This window comes from Buteo buteo, chromosome 24 (assembly GCF_964188355.1).
Source record: "Buteo buteo chromosome 24, bButBut1.hap1.1, whole genome shotgun sequence".
NCBI lineage: Eukaryota > Metazoa > Chordata > Aves > Accipitriformes > Accipitridae > Buteo > Buteo buteo.
The window spans coordinates 20,985,180-21,000,998 of record NC_134194.1 but is presented as its reverse complement, the minus strand read 5'-3'; the positions used below and the strand labels follow the sequence as shown (position 1 = coordinate 21,000,998).

At 56.0% G+C, this 15,819-nt stretch overlaps 2 protein-coding genes across 2 annotated transcripts; both read left to right on the top strand.

Moving 5' to 3' along the window:
• On the top strand, positions 1–3,539 carry LOC142044220 (protocadherin gamma-B5-like). The gene has a single exon (XM_075056425.1). The coding sequence runs from the start codon at positions 202–204 to the stop codon at positions 2,695–2,697; it is 2,496 nt and encodes an 831-aa protein (XP_074912526.1). The 5' UTR covers positions 1–201; the 3' UTR covers positions 2,698–3,539.
• A 2,272-nt stretch (positions 3,540–5,811) lies between these two features.
• LOC142044539 (protocadherin gamma-A2-like) lies at positions 5,812–9,122 on the top strand. The gene has a single exon (XM_075057128.1). It carries the CDS (start codon positions 6,075–6,077, stop codon positions 9,120–9,122), a length of 3,048 nt encoding a protein of 1,015 aa, XP_074913229.1. The 5' UTR covers positions 5,812–6,074.
• Positions 9,123–15,819: the final 6,697 nt, after the last annotated feature.

Below are 15,819 nucleotides of genomic sequence, written 5' to 3'. Positions count from 1 at the left end.
GCTGCTCGCTCGCACGGCGCCGGCCAGAGCGGCAGCGGCACGGGCAGCAGAGGCGAGAGGCGGCGCGGCGCGGGGAGCAGCGGCGTCCGAGCCGGCGCCGAGATCGCTGGCCTCCGGCGGGCCCTGCGCTCGCTGCGGAGAGTGGCTGGAAGGGACGCAGGGCAGCGGCAGGAGGGAGGAGCGCGGCGAGCGCTGCCCAGAATGGCGGGCAGGCAGAGGCAGAGGCAGAGCGGCCGGCGAGCAGCCGGGCGAGTGCTGCTGCCCGCTTTGCTGCTGGGCTTGTGCTGCCGGGCGGCGCCGGAGCGGGTCCGCTACGCCATCCCCGAGGAGCTGGGCAGAGGCTCGCTGGTGGGGCCGCTGGCGCGGGACCTGGGGCTGAGCCCGGCCGACCTGCCGGCACGCCAGCTGCGGCTCAGCGCCGAGAAGCAGTACTTTGGCGTGAGCGGGGAGAGCGGGAACCTCTACGTGAGCGAGAGGCTGGACCGGGAGGAGATGTGCGGCGAGGCGGCGTCCTGCTCCGTCAGCTTCGAGGCGCTGGTGCAGAACCCGCTCAACGTTTTCCACGTCGAGGTGGCCATCCTGGACATCAACGACAACGCCCCAGCCTTCAGCAAGGCTGTTTTGGACGTAGAGATCGGTGAATGGACACTTCCCGGGGCGCGTTTTCCGCTGGAGATGGCCCGAGACACGGACCTGGGCAGCAACGCGCTCCTGACTTACCAGCTCACCAGCAACCCGTCCTTCACCCTGGCCGTGAAGGAAAGCCCGGGTGGAAGCAGGCAGCCAGAATTAGTGCTGGAGAGAGCGCTGGACCGGGAGAAGCAGAGTTCCTTTCAGCTGGTGCTGACGGCGGTGGATGGCGGGGACCCCGTGAGGTCCGGGACCGTCCAGGTTCGCGTCAACGTGACGGACCTCAACGACAACGCTCCCGTGTTCAGTAAAAGCGCCTACGAGGCACGAGTGCGGGAGAACCTTCCAGCGGGGACGCTGGCGCTGCGGGTGCAGGCCACGGATGCAGACGCGGGCTCCAACGGGCGGGTCTCCTACTCCTTCGGCAATGTGCCGGACGACGTCCGCGCATTGTTCAGTGTTGACAGCGACAGCGGCGAGGTCAGGACGGCGGGGCCCCTCGATTTCGAGGAGAAGAGCAAATACAGCTTCGGCCTGGAGGCGAGGGACGGGGGTGGTCTGGTGGCGCACTGCAGGGTGCAGATAGACATCACGGACGAGAACGACAACGCGCCCGAAATCACGATGTTGTCGGTGTCGAGCCCGGTGCCCGAGGACGCGCCGGCCGGCACGGTGGTGGCCCTGTTGAAAGTGCGTGACCGGGACTCCGGGGAGAACGGTCAGGTGTCGTGCGAGCTGTCGGGCGAGGCGCCGCTGTCGATCGTGGCGTCGTCGGGCGGCTCGTACAAGGTGGTGACGGCGAGCGCGCTGGACCGGGAGCAGGCGGCCGAGCACCGGGTGGCGGTGGTGGCCAGGGACCGGGGCAGCCCGGCGCTCTCCAGCCGCGCGGCGCTGGTGCTGGAGGTGTCGGACGTGAACGACAACGCGCCGGTGTTCGAGGAGGCCGCCTACAGCGCCTACGTGGCGGAGAACAACGCGGCGGGCGCGCCGGTGCTGCGCGTGCGCGCGCGGGACGCGGACGCGGGCGCCAACGGGCGCGTCAGCTACTGGCTGGCGGGCGGCAGCGCGGGCGCGGCGGGCGCGGCGCCGTACGTGTCGGTGGAGGCGCGGAGCGGCGCGGTGTACGCGCAGCGCTCCTTCGACTACGAGCAGTGCCGCGAGTTCGCGGTGGCGGTGCGGGCGCAGGACGGCGGGGCGCCGGCGCGGAGCTCGACGGCGACGGTGCGCGTCTTCGTGCTGGACCGCAACGACAACGCGCCGCGGGTGCTGTGGCCGGCGGCGGGCGCGGGGGCGGGCGCGGGGGCGGCCCCGGGCGCGGCCCCGTTCGAGGTGGTGCCGCGGTCGGCCGAGGCCGGGTACCTGGTGGCCAAGGTGGTGGCGGTGGACGCGGACGCGGGGCGCAACGCGTGGCTGTCGTACGAGCTGGTGCAGGCGCCGGAGCCGGCGCTGTTCCGCGTGGGGCTGCACAGCGGCGAGGTGCGGACGGCGCGGGCCGTGTCGGAGAGGGACGCGGCGAAGCAGCGGCTGGTGGCCGTGGTGAAGGACCACGGGCAGCCGGCGCTGTCGGCCACGGCCACGCTGCACGTGGTGCTGGCCGAGAGCTTGCAGGAGGCGCTGCCGGAGCTGAGCGAGCGGGCGGCGGGCGCCGACTCGCCGGCGGAGCTGCAGTTCTACCTGGTGCTGGCGCTGGCGCTCCTCTCCGCCCTCTTCCTGCTGAGCGTGGCGCTGGCCGTGCTGGCGCGGGTGCGCCGGGCCGGGCCGCCCGCCGTCCTGCGCTGCCTGGGCGCGCAGCGCTTCTCCGTGGCCGGCGCCGCCTTCCCGGCCGACTTCTGCGAGGGCACCTTGCCCTACTCCTACAACCTGTGCGTGGCGCCGGGCCGCGCCGTCGCCGAGGGCGCTTGGCTGCCGCCGCCGCTGCCCAGCCTGGCCGCGGAGGAGCTTCTCGGCGCGGAGCCCTGCGGGAAGCGGAGCCCGACCAGCAGCGCCGGCGCGGGAGAGCCGCCCGCGGACGCCGAGGCCCCGCAGGTCTGTAAGCCCGCGCAGTCCTTGTCTCTGAGCCTTTCCTAACCTCGCGCCGAGGGGAGCGGGCTCTTGCTCGTCCTTCGGCCGCTTGGGCGCCTGCTGACGCGCTCTCTTTCCGCGAACGAATGAAAGGGCCAACGCTAAGGCTGTGCTATGTGCTAGTTGTTTTCTGTTTTGTGATAGAGCCCCGAACAGAGGGGGCATGTGCATCGCTGCCTGCTGCTGAGTTACTCTCGAGTGGAGCAGCAAGTCCTAAATGTAAGCACGGTCTGTACCGTGTAAGGCTGTAAAAACAAAACAAAACAAGCCCGAAAAAACAAAGTGGGGCGAAATGGAGGCTGATTGAGAGCGGCCTCCGGTGTGCAGCCGAAAAGCAACGAAGTCGAGAGCGAAGGGCCGTCCCTGAGGAGGACTCCTTGTGAGGGGGGAACTTCGTTGCTGCCTTGTGCTATGGCTGGTGGCGTTCCAGTGTGACACACTTTTGATCTGTGGAAAGGGTGAGGGAAAAGTCGTGCAAGCACGACTGCTGCTTATTGCTGTGCAACTGGTGGTGCAGATTGTGCTTTGGAACTAACGGTCAAGACTGGTAATGCTCTGCACGGAATATTAAGAGCACTTTATATCTACCTTGTATCACCATAACAAAAACGTTTTTCCCTGCGGTAGAAATAACAAAAGCACGGGAGGCGTGTCATTTCTTTCTGGTCGTCATCGCCCCTTCCTAGCCGATTCCTTCACGTTATCGAATTAATTGTTTAGGTGTAAATGCCTGTGAAGCATGCAGACCCTTAATTTATGTGGCCTAATGGGAAATCACCTATTCAAGTCCGTTAATTTTCCTGTTTCGGTATTAGCTGCCTCTGTAGATCTTCCAACAGTTTGATGATGTAGCCATTAGCTCAGTGTCGTCACTGAAGCACTCCATTGCTCTCATCCCGTTCTAAAATACTGTCGGGACTTGACGACTGACGGGAAAATAGGCGCAGAAGAAAAACTGGGAGCAACGCAAAGGTGTCGTATGGCTGCAATCGCCCTCCACCCACAGAATTGGCGGTATGAAGGGGAGTATTTCAAGGAAAGTTCCTGAAGCGTGGGTTCATGACCCTGATATACTTGCTTCTCCGGGGTGTGTGTGGGATGTGTGTCCGACTATCACGTTTTGTATTTCAGAGCCTGTTTTCTCTTGCTCTCCTTGTAGCACTCATTCAAGCACGGCGAATACAGAAAGTCGTGTTAGATGTTAAGGTATGGGCTCAAGTGGCTTAGATTCTCAGTTGATTGACCCCACCTTCTTGGACCTTTAAATATCTAATCACAGCCAATGGTCGCGGTGTAGTTAATTTCCAGCGTGTTCCTTATTGTTGTCCCACAAACGGGGTTCGTTTACGCGGCGTGCAAGCCAATACCACACAGAGTCGAGTTATTTTTAAATTAATTTCATGGATGCACATGAACGGGTGCCTGTGTCAAGACAGCACACCTTTGTCTCAAAACTCCCCACGTTTATCTAATTAAGTGATACATATTCACTATTATTTCCCTTAACGATTGGTTCTTTCTTCTTCGCCTGTCATCAAAATTAGTGCGCAGACTCGGCCTTCTTCCTTCATGGTTTTGTTTTGAGTAGGTGGTTTCATTTCAGTAGGTGGTCAACGAGTCAGTGGTTGCGATCTCCCCCTGTAGGAATTACCTCTTACCTACTTCTTACTCTGTCTTGGCAGTTACAGGTGGTTCTTCAAGGTTTATTGACCAGACCACAATCCTTTACCTTTTCTGACATACACATGAAGCCCCATTGTCTGATAGTTAGTTCCTAAACCTTACATCGTGTGTACTAATAATTTCCCTATTTTAAATATTAACTAATGCATATGGTTGAGATGCCTGTCTCATGATGAAACTCTTGAGACATCCAAACAATATACAAACAAAAATCACTGTAATAACCAAAATGATTAGGTTCTGTAGTAAACTCTGTAGCCATCCAGTCAGCGAGAATCCAAACTCATGTGGGATTTTATTCAAGCACCTAATCTCCATTGCCTCTCTTATATTCCTACAAGATTACGTTACCACTGGACTCTGGATTCCAAGGGGCATGTAAATTCCCTTTAATACTCCCAAACTAGAAATTCCCTCTACAGTTTCTACAGTGAAATGGGATCCTATATCAGAAGACAGACCTTCTGGAATATCAAACCTAAGGAGAATTTCTTTTGATAAGGCCTTAATGATTTCTCTAGCCTTCCTGGTACGACATGGAAAGGCCTCTGGCCAACCAAGAAAGGTATCTACTATCATCAAGAAATATCTGTATGAAGTACACCTTGGTAATGACATAACATCTATTTGTCCGTATTCCCCAGGAGTTGTTCCTTGTTTCACAACTTCTGCTCTAACCCTCTTGGTAATTTTGGGGATGATTAGCACAACAAATAGCACGTCTCTTAACTATTATGTCTGTCAGATTTTACAGTTTTGGTCCTACAATCTCGCTTTTTGGCAGTCAATACCAATGCATTTGCTCTTAATATGTTTCTCGATGCAATCTTTTAAGTAGAATTTCCATCATCTTTTCAGAAAGTAGCAATCGTTTTAAAGGTGTCACCCACCATCCCTGATCATTCTTAGAACAATCTAATTATTCTAGCAATTGATCTTCTCTCTCAGTATATTGTAGAGGTGATGATTCTAAACGAGGTGCTGGAATTAAGGCTCCTTCAAGTGTTGAGTCTTTGAGAGCTGCTTCTTTTGCCACTTGATCCGCTTTTCGATTTCCCTTTATCATTTCACTGTTCCCACTGTGATGGGCTTCACAATGTGTTACTGGAACTTCCTTGGGTTGAAGAACTGCCTGGAAAAGTTTCGCTATTTCTTCTCCATATTGCATTGGGGTACCTTGCGAGCTTAAAGGTCCTCTTTCTTTCCAAGTGGATACATGTGCCTGCTTCAGCCACGCTTTAACCTCTAAATGTCTACTCTCAGTCAATGGTCGTGGCGTAGTTAAATCCAAGCGTGCTCTTTAGGAACGGAGGTCTTTAAAGCAAAGTTCCTGCCGCTTGGGTTCCTAACTCTGGTTCACGTGAGGGGGGGAAGAAGGGGGCGGGGTGTGTGTCTGAATATCCCGGGTCGTATTTCAGAGCCTGTTTCCTCTTGCTCTCCCTGTAGCAGTCATTCAGGCATGAGCGCTACACAAATTTGTGTTGGAGATTGTGCCTTCGGACTAATGGGATGAGGCTCGTAATCACGTGCATGTGAGACGAAGAGGCGTTATTTTACTTGGCATGTCTCGGCGTTAGCAAGGGATTTTTCCCGTGCGGTCGGAACAGCACGGCGGGGGCGGGAGGCCTCTGCCTTCCTCCTGGTCGTGATCGCCTCGCGGGTGGAAGGAGAGATGGGCTGGCGAAAAGGCAGCGCAGGAGATGACCGCTGGACGGGCCCCGCTGTCCCCGTGGCGACGGTGCCGTCCCCGGCCGCTGCCCGCGGGCAAGGCAGGGCGGGCAGCGCTCGGCAGCGCTGGGTGCCTGCAGTGCCGGGAGGAGGCTGCGGGCGCCGCTGTTGACCGAGGAGGAGCGAGAGGAAGGCCGGAGCGCTGCCGGCAGCCCCGCCCGCTGCGGCCCGGCTGGCTCGCTCGCTCGCTGGCTGGCTCGGCGGCCGGGCGGTTCTGCGAGCGTCCCCGCGGTGCGGAGCCGTGCTGCAGCGAGGCGGAGGGGCCGGCGGCAGCGGCCGGGAGCGGCGAGCCGGGGCCGGAGCCTGAGAGGGAAGCAAAGCCCGAGCGGGAAGCGGAGCCTGACCGGGAAGCGCCTGGGAAGAGCGTGCGGCGGCGGTGCGGGGCCGACGGGGCCGCGGCGGCGATGTGCGCGGCGGGGAGGCGCTGGGTCCGGCGGGAGCGAGCCCTGCTGTGGTGCGTCCTGGTGGCGGCGTGGGAGGCGGCGTGGGGGCAGCTGCGCTACTCGGTTCCCGAGGAGATGCCGAAGGGCTCGTTCGTGGGCGACGTGGCCAAGGACCTGGGGCTGGAGCTGCCGGCGCTCCGCGAACGCGGCGTCCGCATCCTAGACAGAGGTAGGACGCAGTATTTCGCTCTGCACGGGAAGACGGGACATTTGGTGACGGCGGAGAGGATAGACAGAGAGCAGCTGTGCCGGCTGGTGGAGAAATGCGTGCTGCGCTGTGAGGTGATAGTGGAGGGGGAAATGAAGTTTTACGAAATCGAAGTGGAAATCACGGACATTAATGATAACGCGCCGAGCTTCCGAGAGACAGAAAAAGAGTTGAGAATGAGCGAGACGACAGCCCCGGGGTCGCGGTTTCCCCTCGCCGAGGCCCACGACCCGGACTCGGGAGCGAATTCGCTGCAGAGCTACGAGCTGAGTGGCGACGAGCACTTCTCGCTGGCCGTGCAGGCGGGTCCCGGCGGGGAGCAGCGTCCCGAGCTGGTGCTGGCGAAGGCGCTGGACCGGGAGGAGGCGGCGTTTCACGAGCTGGTGCTGAGGGCGAGCGACGGCGGAGAGCCGGCGCGGACGGGCACGGCGCGGATCCACGTGGCGGTGCTGGACGCGAACGACAACGCGCCCATGTTCAGCCAGGCGGAGTACACGCTGCGTGTGCCGGAGGACGTGCCCGTGGGCTCCGTCCTCGTCACCGTCACGGCCACCGACGCCGACGAGGGCATCTACGGGCGTGTGAAATACAGTTTCCACAAAATTTCAGAAAGCTCGTCGGAACTTTTTTATCTGGACTCTGAGACAGGACACCTATCCCTTAAGGAGGATTTGGACTTTGAGGAAATCTCCTCACATGAACTGGAGGTGCAGGGAGAAGACGGCGGGGGCCTTTCCGACACGGCCAAAGTCGCGATCACGGTGACAGACGTCAACGACAACGCGCCCGAACTGACAGTGTCATCGGCGCTGAGCGCGATCTCGGAGGACGCGCCGCCGGGCACGGTGGTGGCCCTGCTGCACGTGCAGGACCGGGACTCGGGGGCGAACGGCGCGGTGCGGTGCTCGCTGGACGGGGGCGTCCCGTTCCGGCTGCGGAGCTCGCAGGGCAGCTACTACAGCGTGGTGACGGCGAGGGACCTGGACCGGGAGGAGGTGGCGGAGTACAACGTGACGGTGCGGGCGGCGGACGGCGGGTCGCCGGCGCTGTGGAGCAGCGCGGTGCTGGCGCTGCGGGTGCTGGACGTGAACGACAACGCGCCGGTGTTCGCGGAGGCGCGCTACAGCGCCCGGCTGCCCGAGAACAACGCGGCGGGCGCGCTGGTGCTGACGGTGCGGGCGGCGGACGCGGACTGGGGGCAGAACGCGCGCGTGCGGTACCGGCTGTCGGAGGGGCGGGTGCGGGGCGCGCCGCTGTCGTCCTACGTGTCGGTGCAGGCGGAGACGGGCGCGCTGTACGCGCTGCGCTCCTTCGACTACGAGGAGGTGCGCGAGGTGGGGCTGTGGGTGCGGGCGGAGGACGGCGGCGCGCCGGCGCTGAGCAGCAACGTGTCGGTGCGGCTCGTGATCGTGGACGAGAACGACAACGCGCCGCAGGTGCTGTACCCGCCGCCGGCGCCGGCGCCGGGCGCGGGCTGGGCGGGCGTGGAGCTGGCGCCGCGCTCGGCGGAGCCCGGGGCGCTGGTGGCCAAGGTGGTGGCGGTGGACGCGGACGCGGGGCAGAACGCGTGGCTGTCGTACGAGCTGGCCAAGGCGACGGAGCCGGGGCTGTTCCGCGTGGGGCTGCACAGCGGCGAGGTGCGGACGGCGCGCTTCCCGCTGGCCCGCGACGCGGCGCGGCAGAGCCTGGTGGTGGTGGTGAAGGACCACGGGCGGCCGGCGCTGTCGGCCACGGCCACGCTGACGGTGGTGCTGGCCGAGAGCGTGGCCGAGCTGCTGTCGGAGCTGGGCAGCGCGGCGGCGGCGGCGCCGGGCGAGCCGGCCGGCAGCCTGACGCGGTGGCTGGTGGTGGCCGTGGCGGCCGTGTCCTGCCTCTTCCTCGCCTTCCTGCTGCTGCTGCTGGCGCTGCGCCTGCGGCGCTGGCGCCGCTCGCAGCTGCTGGCGGCGGGCAGCGGCGCCTTGCGCGGCGTCCCGGCCTCGCACTTCGTGGGCATCGACGGCGTCCGCGCCTTCCTGCACTCCTACTCGCACGAGGTGTCGCTCACCGCCGACTCGCGCAAGAGCCAGCTCCGCTTGTCGGCCGGCAGCTGCTGCGACACGCTCCCGGCCCGGCCGCCGCCCGACGAGCCCGCGCCGCTGCTCGGGGAGGACCCTGCCGGCGCCCGCCGCGCGGACCCCGCCGCTCCCCCGGTGAGTTCCTCCCACCAGCCCTTCTCCGCGGCGCGGCGCGGCGCGGCGCTTCCCTCCGCTGCTTCTCCGCCCTTTCCCCCCCGTCTTCTGCCTCCTGCCTCGGGAGGTGGAGGTAGCGGGAAGGCAAAGCTTCGCTCAGCCACGCGCGGGGCGCTGCCGCCTCGTGCTCCCGGGAGGTGAGCGTGGGATGGCGGCTCAGCGTGACCGTTGCTGCGGGAGGCAGGAGAAGCGGGAGGCTGCTGTTGCCTGCTGGAGCTTCCTCTCAGCGGGGCTTGCTGCTTTTGTCACGTCGCTGATGTGTTACATGCTGTTCACTGACCCAGCCTCTCCCGCAGGACAGCTCCTCTTTTACTCTTAGAACCCCGAGGTTTCTCTCCAGAAGGCTAGTGAGCAGGCAATGTATCTTCCTCCTCTGTACGGAGATGTAGCGAAATCTCGGCAAGGTCCGTGGCATGGTAGTGGTGCACGTTGAGGACAAATGGTCTGGGTTCTGGCCCTTTGATGGCAAGTGCTTGCAAACTATGAGGGTCAACGAACACCAGGCAAGTTGTGACGGCTTGGAGACGAGAGTCTTGGAGGTGTTTGTGCGGGGCTGTGGAAGGACACAAGAGATCTGGTTTGCTCCTTTCCCTGTTCGGTGCCCATCTGTAGTACCATGCAATGTAAGTTTTGGCTTCCCAAGTAAGTTGGGCCCAAGTCAGACATGTTGTTCCAGCTGCATAGGGAGCCCTGGGAGGTTCCTCCTGTGTGCTTGCACGTTGTGGAGATGTATCTAACTAACAGCTTAATTCTATACTTATGGCAAGTGCCCTAAAGGGAGCTTTGGGAGGAGCCAGCCCTGGTTTTGTAACCTACTAAACACCTGAGTTATGCCATAATCTAGAAGAGTATGTTGTCATCCCTTCCCTTCTGTGTGTGTTTAACATCCTGACTTGCTCGTCGTAATGATGTGGAGGTGGTCCTTTGTGTCTGAGAATGTGTGGAAGACCACATGTGTTACATTTGGCTGACTATCCCCTACGTGCCTTTCATGTATTCAGTTGTGAAGAGAGGGAGACTTTCATAGAAGTGTTCCCTTAAAATACTACTGGAAGAAATGCTCTTGCTTGTCACATGCACATGCTGAGAAGTCAAATATTCTCCCTGGTAAGGAGAAGTTGTCTGTGCAGCTTTTCTTTGGGTGAAGTCTATCTGCAAATGATGAAGGTCAAGGACAACCATGCAACCTGTGAAGGGTTTGAGGAGAGTCTCGAGAGGGTGCTGTGTGTGAGGAGGTCCTGGTGGAGACATGGCATGTGTTTTGTCAATTCCCAGGGTTTATTGTTGGTGTTCTGAAACTGAGTCTGAAGGTGTCTCATTTTGGGATATTGCCTTGCTTGGACTCCAGCTGGTCAAGTTGTGGGTTCATCAGTGTGCTCTCCTGTTGCATGATGTTTCCTGGGAATGGCAGTTATTGAGCACAGACGTACACTTTCTGTTCAGATTTGAGAGTCATGTACCTTCCCAGTTGCCCAATGAGCTGAAGTAGGATGATGGTGTCCTTGAGCTGATACTTTGACAACTGGGTCTTTATCAGAGCTGCATTTGCTTATATCCTTGAGAAGATTTTACATTTCCTCAAAGTAGTGTTTTTGTCCTAAAAGGAAATCTGTTACCCACTGTGCGATAGACCAATCTCACACGCTCAGGAGATATATTGCTTTTTGTTCGGGCCAGGGTGCTCGCTGGACTTTTCTCCAATCCAAGCACGCCAGATTCATCAGGTGTGTCTCTTTTATTCAGCATCTATTGCATATACTTTATTAAACTACTCCTACCTCATACATATTCAGACTATCTAATGCAGATGCAGAGGATTATATAACCACGACACATCAAAGCCTTCTCCGCATGTGCAGGGCTCTTGGGTTGTCTTTGGTGGTCATATGGGGACGTATTGCCTCCTCACGTTGACCGCTAAGTCGCTCTGTGCCTGGTCGATGGTTTGTTTTCCTGCCAAGAGGGACATAACATCAATCTGGAAAGAACAGAAAGGGTCAGAATGACCTTGGCAACTTCTGTAGATATTACTAAAATTGTTTGGAGTTGAAAATTATTAACTAACTTGATTTAGAACAGGATTTTCTAATCTAAAACAGGATTTTCTACATCTGACATCAGTGCGATAAGCAGAGAAATCGCTTTGCATGCGTCCGTGTTGTCATCCGCACGCTCAGTAAGGAGAAGCTGCATTGCAACTTTTATTTCAATGGTGTCTAGCTGCAGAGGTAGCTTTCCTGTTGCGTAATATTTGAGCACAGTGAAAAATTCTGTCTGTCCCAATACAGGGCAGGTGAAAAAGTTTGCTGTGGTATAATTTGAAATATGTAAAAGATGGAAAGATGGTGTAAAAGTTCAGTTTGTCCTAGTTGTTAGATGAGCCCCACAGTTGTGGTTCCATGCATTTCCCCTTCTTTATTGTGCAAAGGAATTACTTTGAGGAACTGTGGCTTACTCTTTGGTGTGAGCTCCTGTGGACTTTTCCCCAACTAGATACCCTTCTTGTGCACCTACTACAGTTGATGTAACCTGAAATGTTAAGCTATGATTCCTTCACTTGTGTGGGTTTCCCATTCTTGCCTTGCTTGTTGTCCAGGTCTAAAGCTGGGCCTCCTTGTGGCTGGGAACCTTCATAACATGAAAAGACATCTTCTAGTTGTTGGGCTGAGGAAGCAGTTTCCATCCCTACCTTGAAGGTGTTCAGCTGCCAAGACAAAGACGTTGGCACACTTCTGTTTCCCTACAATGTCACTGAATGAAATGCTCTTTTGCCTGTGGTCGCCACATGGCCAAAATAGTGAATATTGACTGTGGTGCCGCTAAAGGCTGTGAATGCAGAGCAAGGAGGGTGGGAGGCTGGCTCTCAGCCAGGAAAACAGGTAGGTCAGTGTGGCTGAGGAATGGTTTGATTTCATGCGTGTTACCAAGGCCTGTGCCATTCATGCCGTGATCCTGGTTTCCCTGTCCTGAAAGGCAATGACCGTCCTCCAGCAGTAATGTATTTGTGCAATTCCTATGCCTGCAGAACGATGAAGCATGGGTAAAATGGCTTATAATTCCTGTGTGAAACCTCCTTTATCCATCTGTATCTCCTGTAACGTTGCGATGCTTAGTTTCTTCATAGTTGTAATTACACTTTCTTTCAGGCCTCTGTTTCCTGGAAGGTCGTGGTTCCTTTTCCCCACATCTGGGTATTTCTTTTGCATTTGAAACTGTGAGTGTTGTTTTGCAGCAAATACTCACTTCAGTCAAGTAAGACAGAATTTTCAGTGTGAGGAAAATGAAGCAGAAGCTAAAAGAGAACCTGTTGTAATTCCTCAGCAAACTTAGCTTGAGAAAGAGGCCAATGAGAAGATGTTTAGCGTGACGGCTTTGTATCTGTGGGAGATGAGCAGGCCACACAGTAGAATAGAATTGCTGAGAGCTGTTGACTATTTCTGATAATGAAAGCCCCTATTATCTAGTCCAGAATTAGACTTAAGGGCCACACTTGCAGCTTGAGATATGACTGACTGCCAGGTGCTCTCGGGGATGAATTTCAGTACCGGCAGTGAAGACCAAGAAGACTTCCCGGTGAGTTTGTCTGAGAACACTTTGTCTTCTAATGCTTCCTTGCCTTGCTTGTCTAATTTATGTTTTTCTTTACCTGGTCTCATATGTATGTAGGTTTATTTGGAATTATCAACATCGCTTCATTTAGCAATGTGTCGTGTGTTAGTGCCTCTTGTTCATGCTACATTGGGTGTGAAAGGCGGGAGATGTGAGGGTATCTTTGTGTTCTGTTATTGTCAGGGGGAATAGATGTAGGCACGACCTTAGTAGGAGGCGGGAGCATCTCTGTGGAACAGTGCGTGTGATAAAAGAGGGGAGGAGATTCCCCATAAGCCATTAGTTTGATGACCCATTCTCTGCTGGATGACCACTCCTCTTTTAGTGTGTCCGTTTATCATTCCTGTGCTTTAGAATCCTGTTCCTTCTCGCAATGGTGGTGAGGAGACAAATGTACCTCCCTTCTTGGTATGAGCATAGTGCATTATCCTCTCCTGATATGTTTTTGCCTATTATGTGAAGGTCAGAAACAAACCTGCAAGTTGTGTAGGGCTGGAGAGAAGACAGGGGAGCTCTGTGTGTCAGGCTATAGGAGAACAGATGGCCATTTCCTTGCTTGACATAGTTAACACAGCGGTGTGCCTGATGGAGTACTATGCAATGTGAGTTGCTTCTGCTCAGTAAGTTTGGCCCAAGAAATGTTATTCCACCAATCCATCGACTGCTGTACATTCCTAAGTCTTGCCTTGCTTGTTGTCATGAGCTACAGTTCAACCTCAGGGTGTCTGATCACATGTGGAAGGTCACATCTGTTCCAGTTGTCTGAGTGTAGGGGCAGTTCCCGTACAAAACTTTGATGTTTATGGCTGTAAAGAGGAAGAATTTCATAGACGGGCGTGTGCTCACCCAGGCACACTTGTCTGTAGGGTAAGAACGGAGAACCATCTGTACTGCAGTCCACAAATTGGAAAGCCTCAAAACATGAAAAGACCTCCTGTAGTTGTTGCGCTGAGGAAGCAGTTTCCATCCCTACCTTGAAGGTGTTCAGCTGCGAAGACAAAGACGTTGGCACACTTCTGTTTCCCTACAATGTCACTGAATGAAATGCTCTTTTGCCTGTGGTCGCCATATGGCCAAAACAGTGGATATTGTCTGTGGTGCCACTAAAAGCTGTGAATGCAGAGCAAGGAGGGTGGGAGGCTGGCTCCCAGCCAGGAAAACAGGTAGGTCAGTGTGGCTTTGGCTGATCAATGGTTTGATTTCATGCCTGGTGCCAAGGCTCGTGCCATCATCCAAAGAAATTACAATGACAAACTGTAGCTATGTTTTTGGGTTTGAGCTCCTGTGTGAGCCTCCTGTGGACTTGTTAGCAACTAGTTACCTTTTCTGTGTACCTACTACAGTTGATGTAATCTGAAATGTTAAGCTATGATTCCTTCACTTGTGTAGGTTTCCCATTCCTGCTTTGTTTCTTTGTCCAGGTCTGAAGTTGGACTGTAGAGAGAAAATATGACAAAAGCCTTATGGGTCGAGATAAGGACAGGGAGGGATCATTCAGCAGTTACTGTCACAGGCAAACCCGTCTTGACTCAGGGAAATTAATTTTATGTATTGCCAGTTAAAGTCAGAGTAGGATAATGAGAAACAAGAACAAACTTAGAACACCTTCCCCCCCACTCCTCCCTTCTTCCCAGGCTCTACTTCACTGCCAATTTCTCTACCTTCTTCCCCTGAGAGGTGCGGGGGGACAGGGAATGGGGGTTGTGGCCAGTTCACCATGGTTTGTCTCTGCCACTCCTTTGTCTTCACGTTCTTCCCCTGCTCCAACTGGGGTCCCACCCATGGGAGACAGTCCTTTACAAACTTCACCAACCAAGTCCTTCCCACAAGCTGCAGATCTTCACAAACTGCTCCAGCATGGGTCCTTTCCATGGGGTGCAGTCCTTCATGAATGGACTGCTCCAGTGTAGATTACCTGCAAGGGTCACAGGTCCTGCGCTGCCAGAAGACCTGCTCCAGCATTTGATCCTCTCCACAGGGCCCCATGTTCTTCCAAGAGCCTGCTCCAGCAAGGGCTCTCCACAGGCTCACAGCCTCTTAAATAGCACATCCACCTGCTCCGGCGTGGGGTCCTCCATGGGCTGCAGGGTGGATATCTGCTCCACCATGGACCTACATGTGCTGCAGGGGCACAATCTGCATCGCCATGGTCTTCATCATGGGCTGCAGGGGAATTTCTGGTCCGGCACCTGGAGGACCTCCTTCTTCACTGACCTTGGTGTCTGCATCATTGTTTCTCTCACATATTCTCACTCCTCTCTCCCAGCTGCTGCTGCACAGCAGGTTTTACCTCTTCTTAAATAGGCTATCATAGAGGTGCTACCACTGTTGCTGATTGGCTCAATTTGGCCAGCGGTGGGTCCATCTTGGAGCCAGCTGGAACTGGCTCTGTCATACATGAGGGAAGTTTCTGGCATCTTCTTACAGAAGCCAACCCCCTAGGCTCTCTGCTATGAAAACTTGGCCATGCAAATTCGATACACAACACAAAGACTTTAATATACTTCTGTTTCCCTGAAATGTTGCTGAATGAAATGCGCTTTTACCTGTGGCCAACATATGGCCAAGAGTTAGATGTTATCCATGGTTCAACTACAGGCTGTGAAGGCAGAGCAAGGAGGGTGAGAGGCTGCCTTTGAACCAGGAAAGTAGGTGGGTCTATGTGGCTCTGGCTGGGCAATGGTTTGATTTCATGCCTGGTGCCAAGGCCTGTGCCATCCATGCTGTGATTCTGGTTTCCCTGTCCTGAAAGTTAATGGTAGTCCGCTAACAATAATGAAGTGTTTGTGCATGTCGTGGTTTAACCACAGCGAGCAACTAAGCACCACGCAGCCACTCACTCACTTCCCCCCTATCCAGTGGGATGTGGGAGGGAATCGGGGAAAAAAAGAGAAAACTCATGACTTGAGATAAAAACAGTTTAATAGAACAGAAGGTGTGGGATAATTAGAAGAATAGATACATAGCGAACGAGAGACACAATGGGGCTGTTCAATCTGAGCCAGAGGCACCTGCAAGCAGCAGGCCTCAAGGACTCGGTGAAGGCTAACTGTTGCTACAAAGTTTGATGAAACAGGCACAAAAAGCTAAGCAAGATGGGCCTACGTGACCGAAGGCAGGACACCTGGCAAGACAAAGACAGGAGGAATCGTTCGCGTGATCAGAAGACCTTATCCAATCGAACTATTGCTTTAGCCTCGTGGACAGCACATGTTAACCAATCAGTAGA

Bases quoted from the DNA above. Each gene is read 5' to 3' on its own strand.
- LOC142044220 (XM_075056425.1), top strand. From the start codon at position 202: ATGGCGGGCAGGCAGAGGCAGAGGCAGAGCGGCCGGCGAGCAGCCGGG.
- LOC142044539 (XM_075057128.1), top strand. From the start codon at position 6,075: ATGACCGCTGGACGGGCCCCGCTGTCCCCGTGGCGACGGTGCCGTCCC.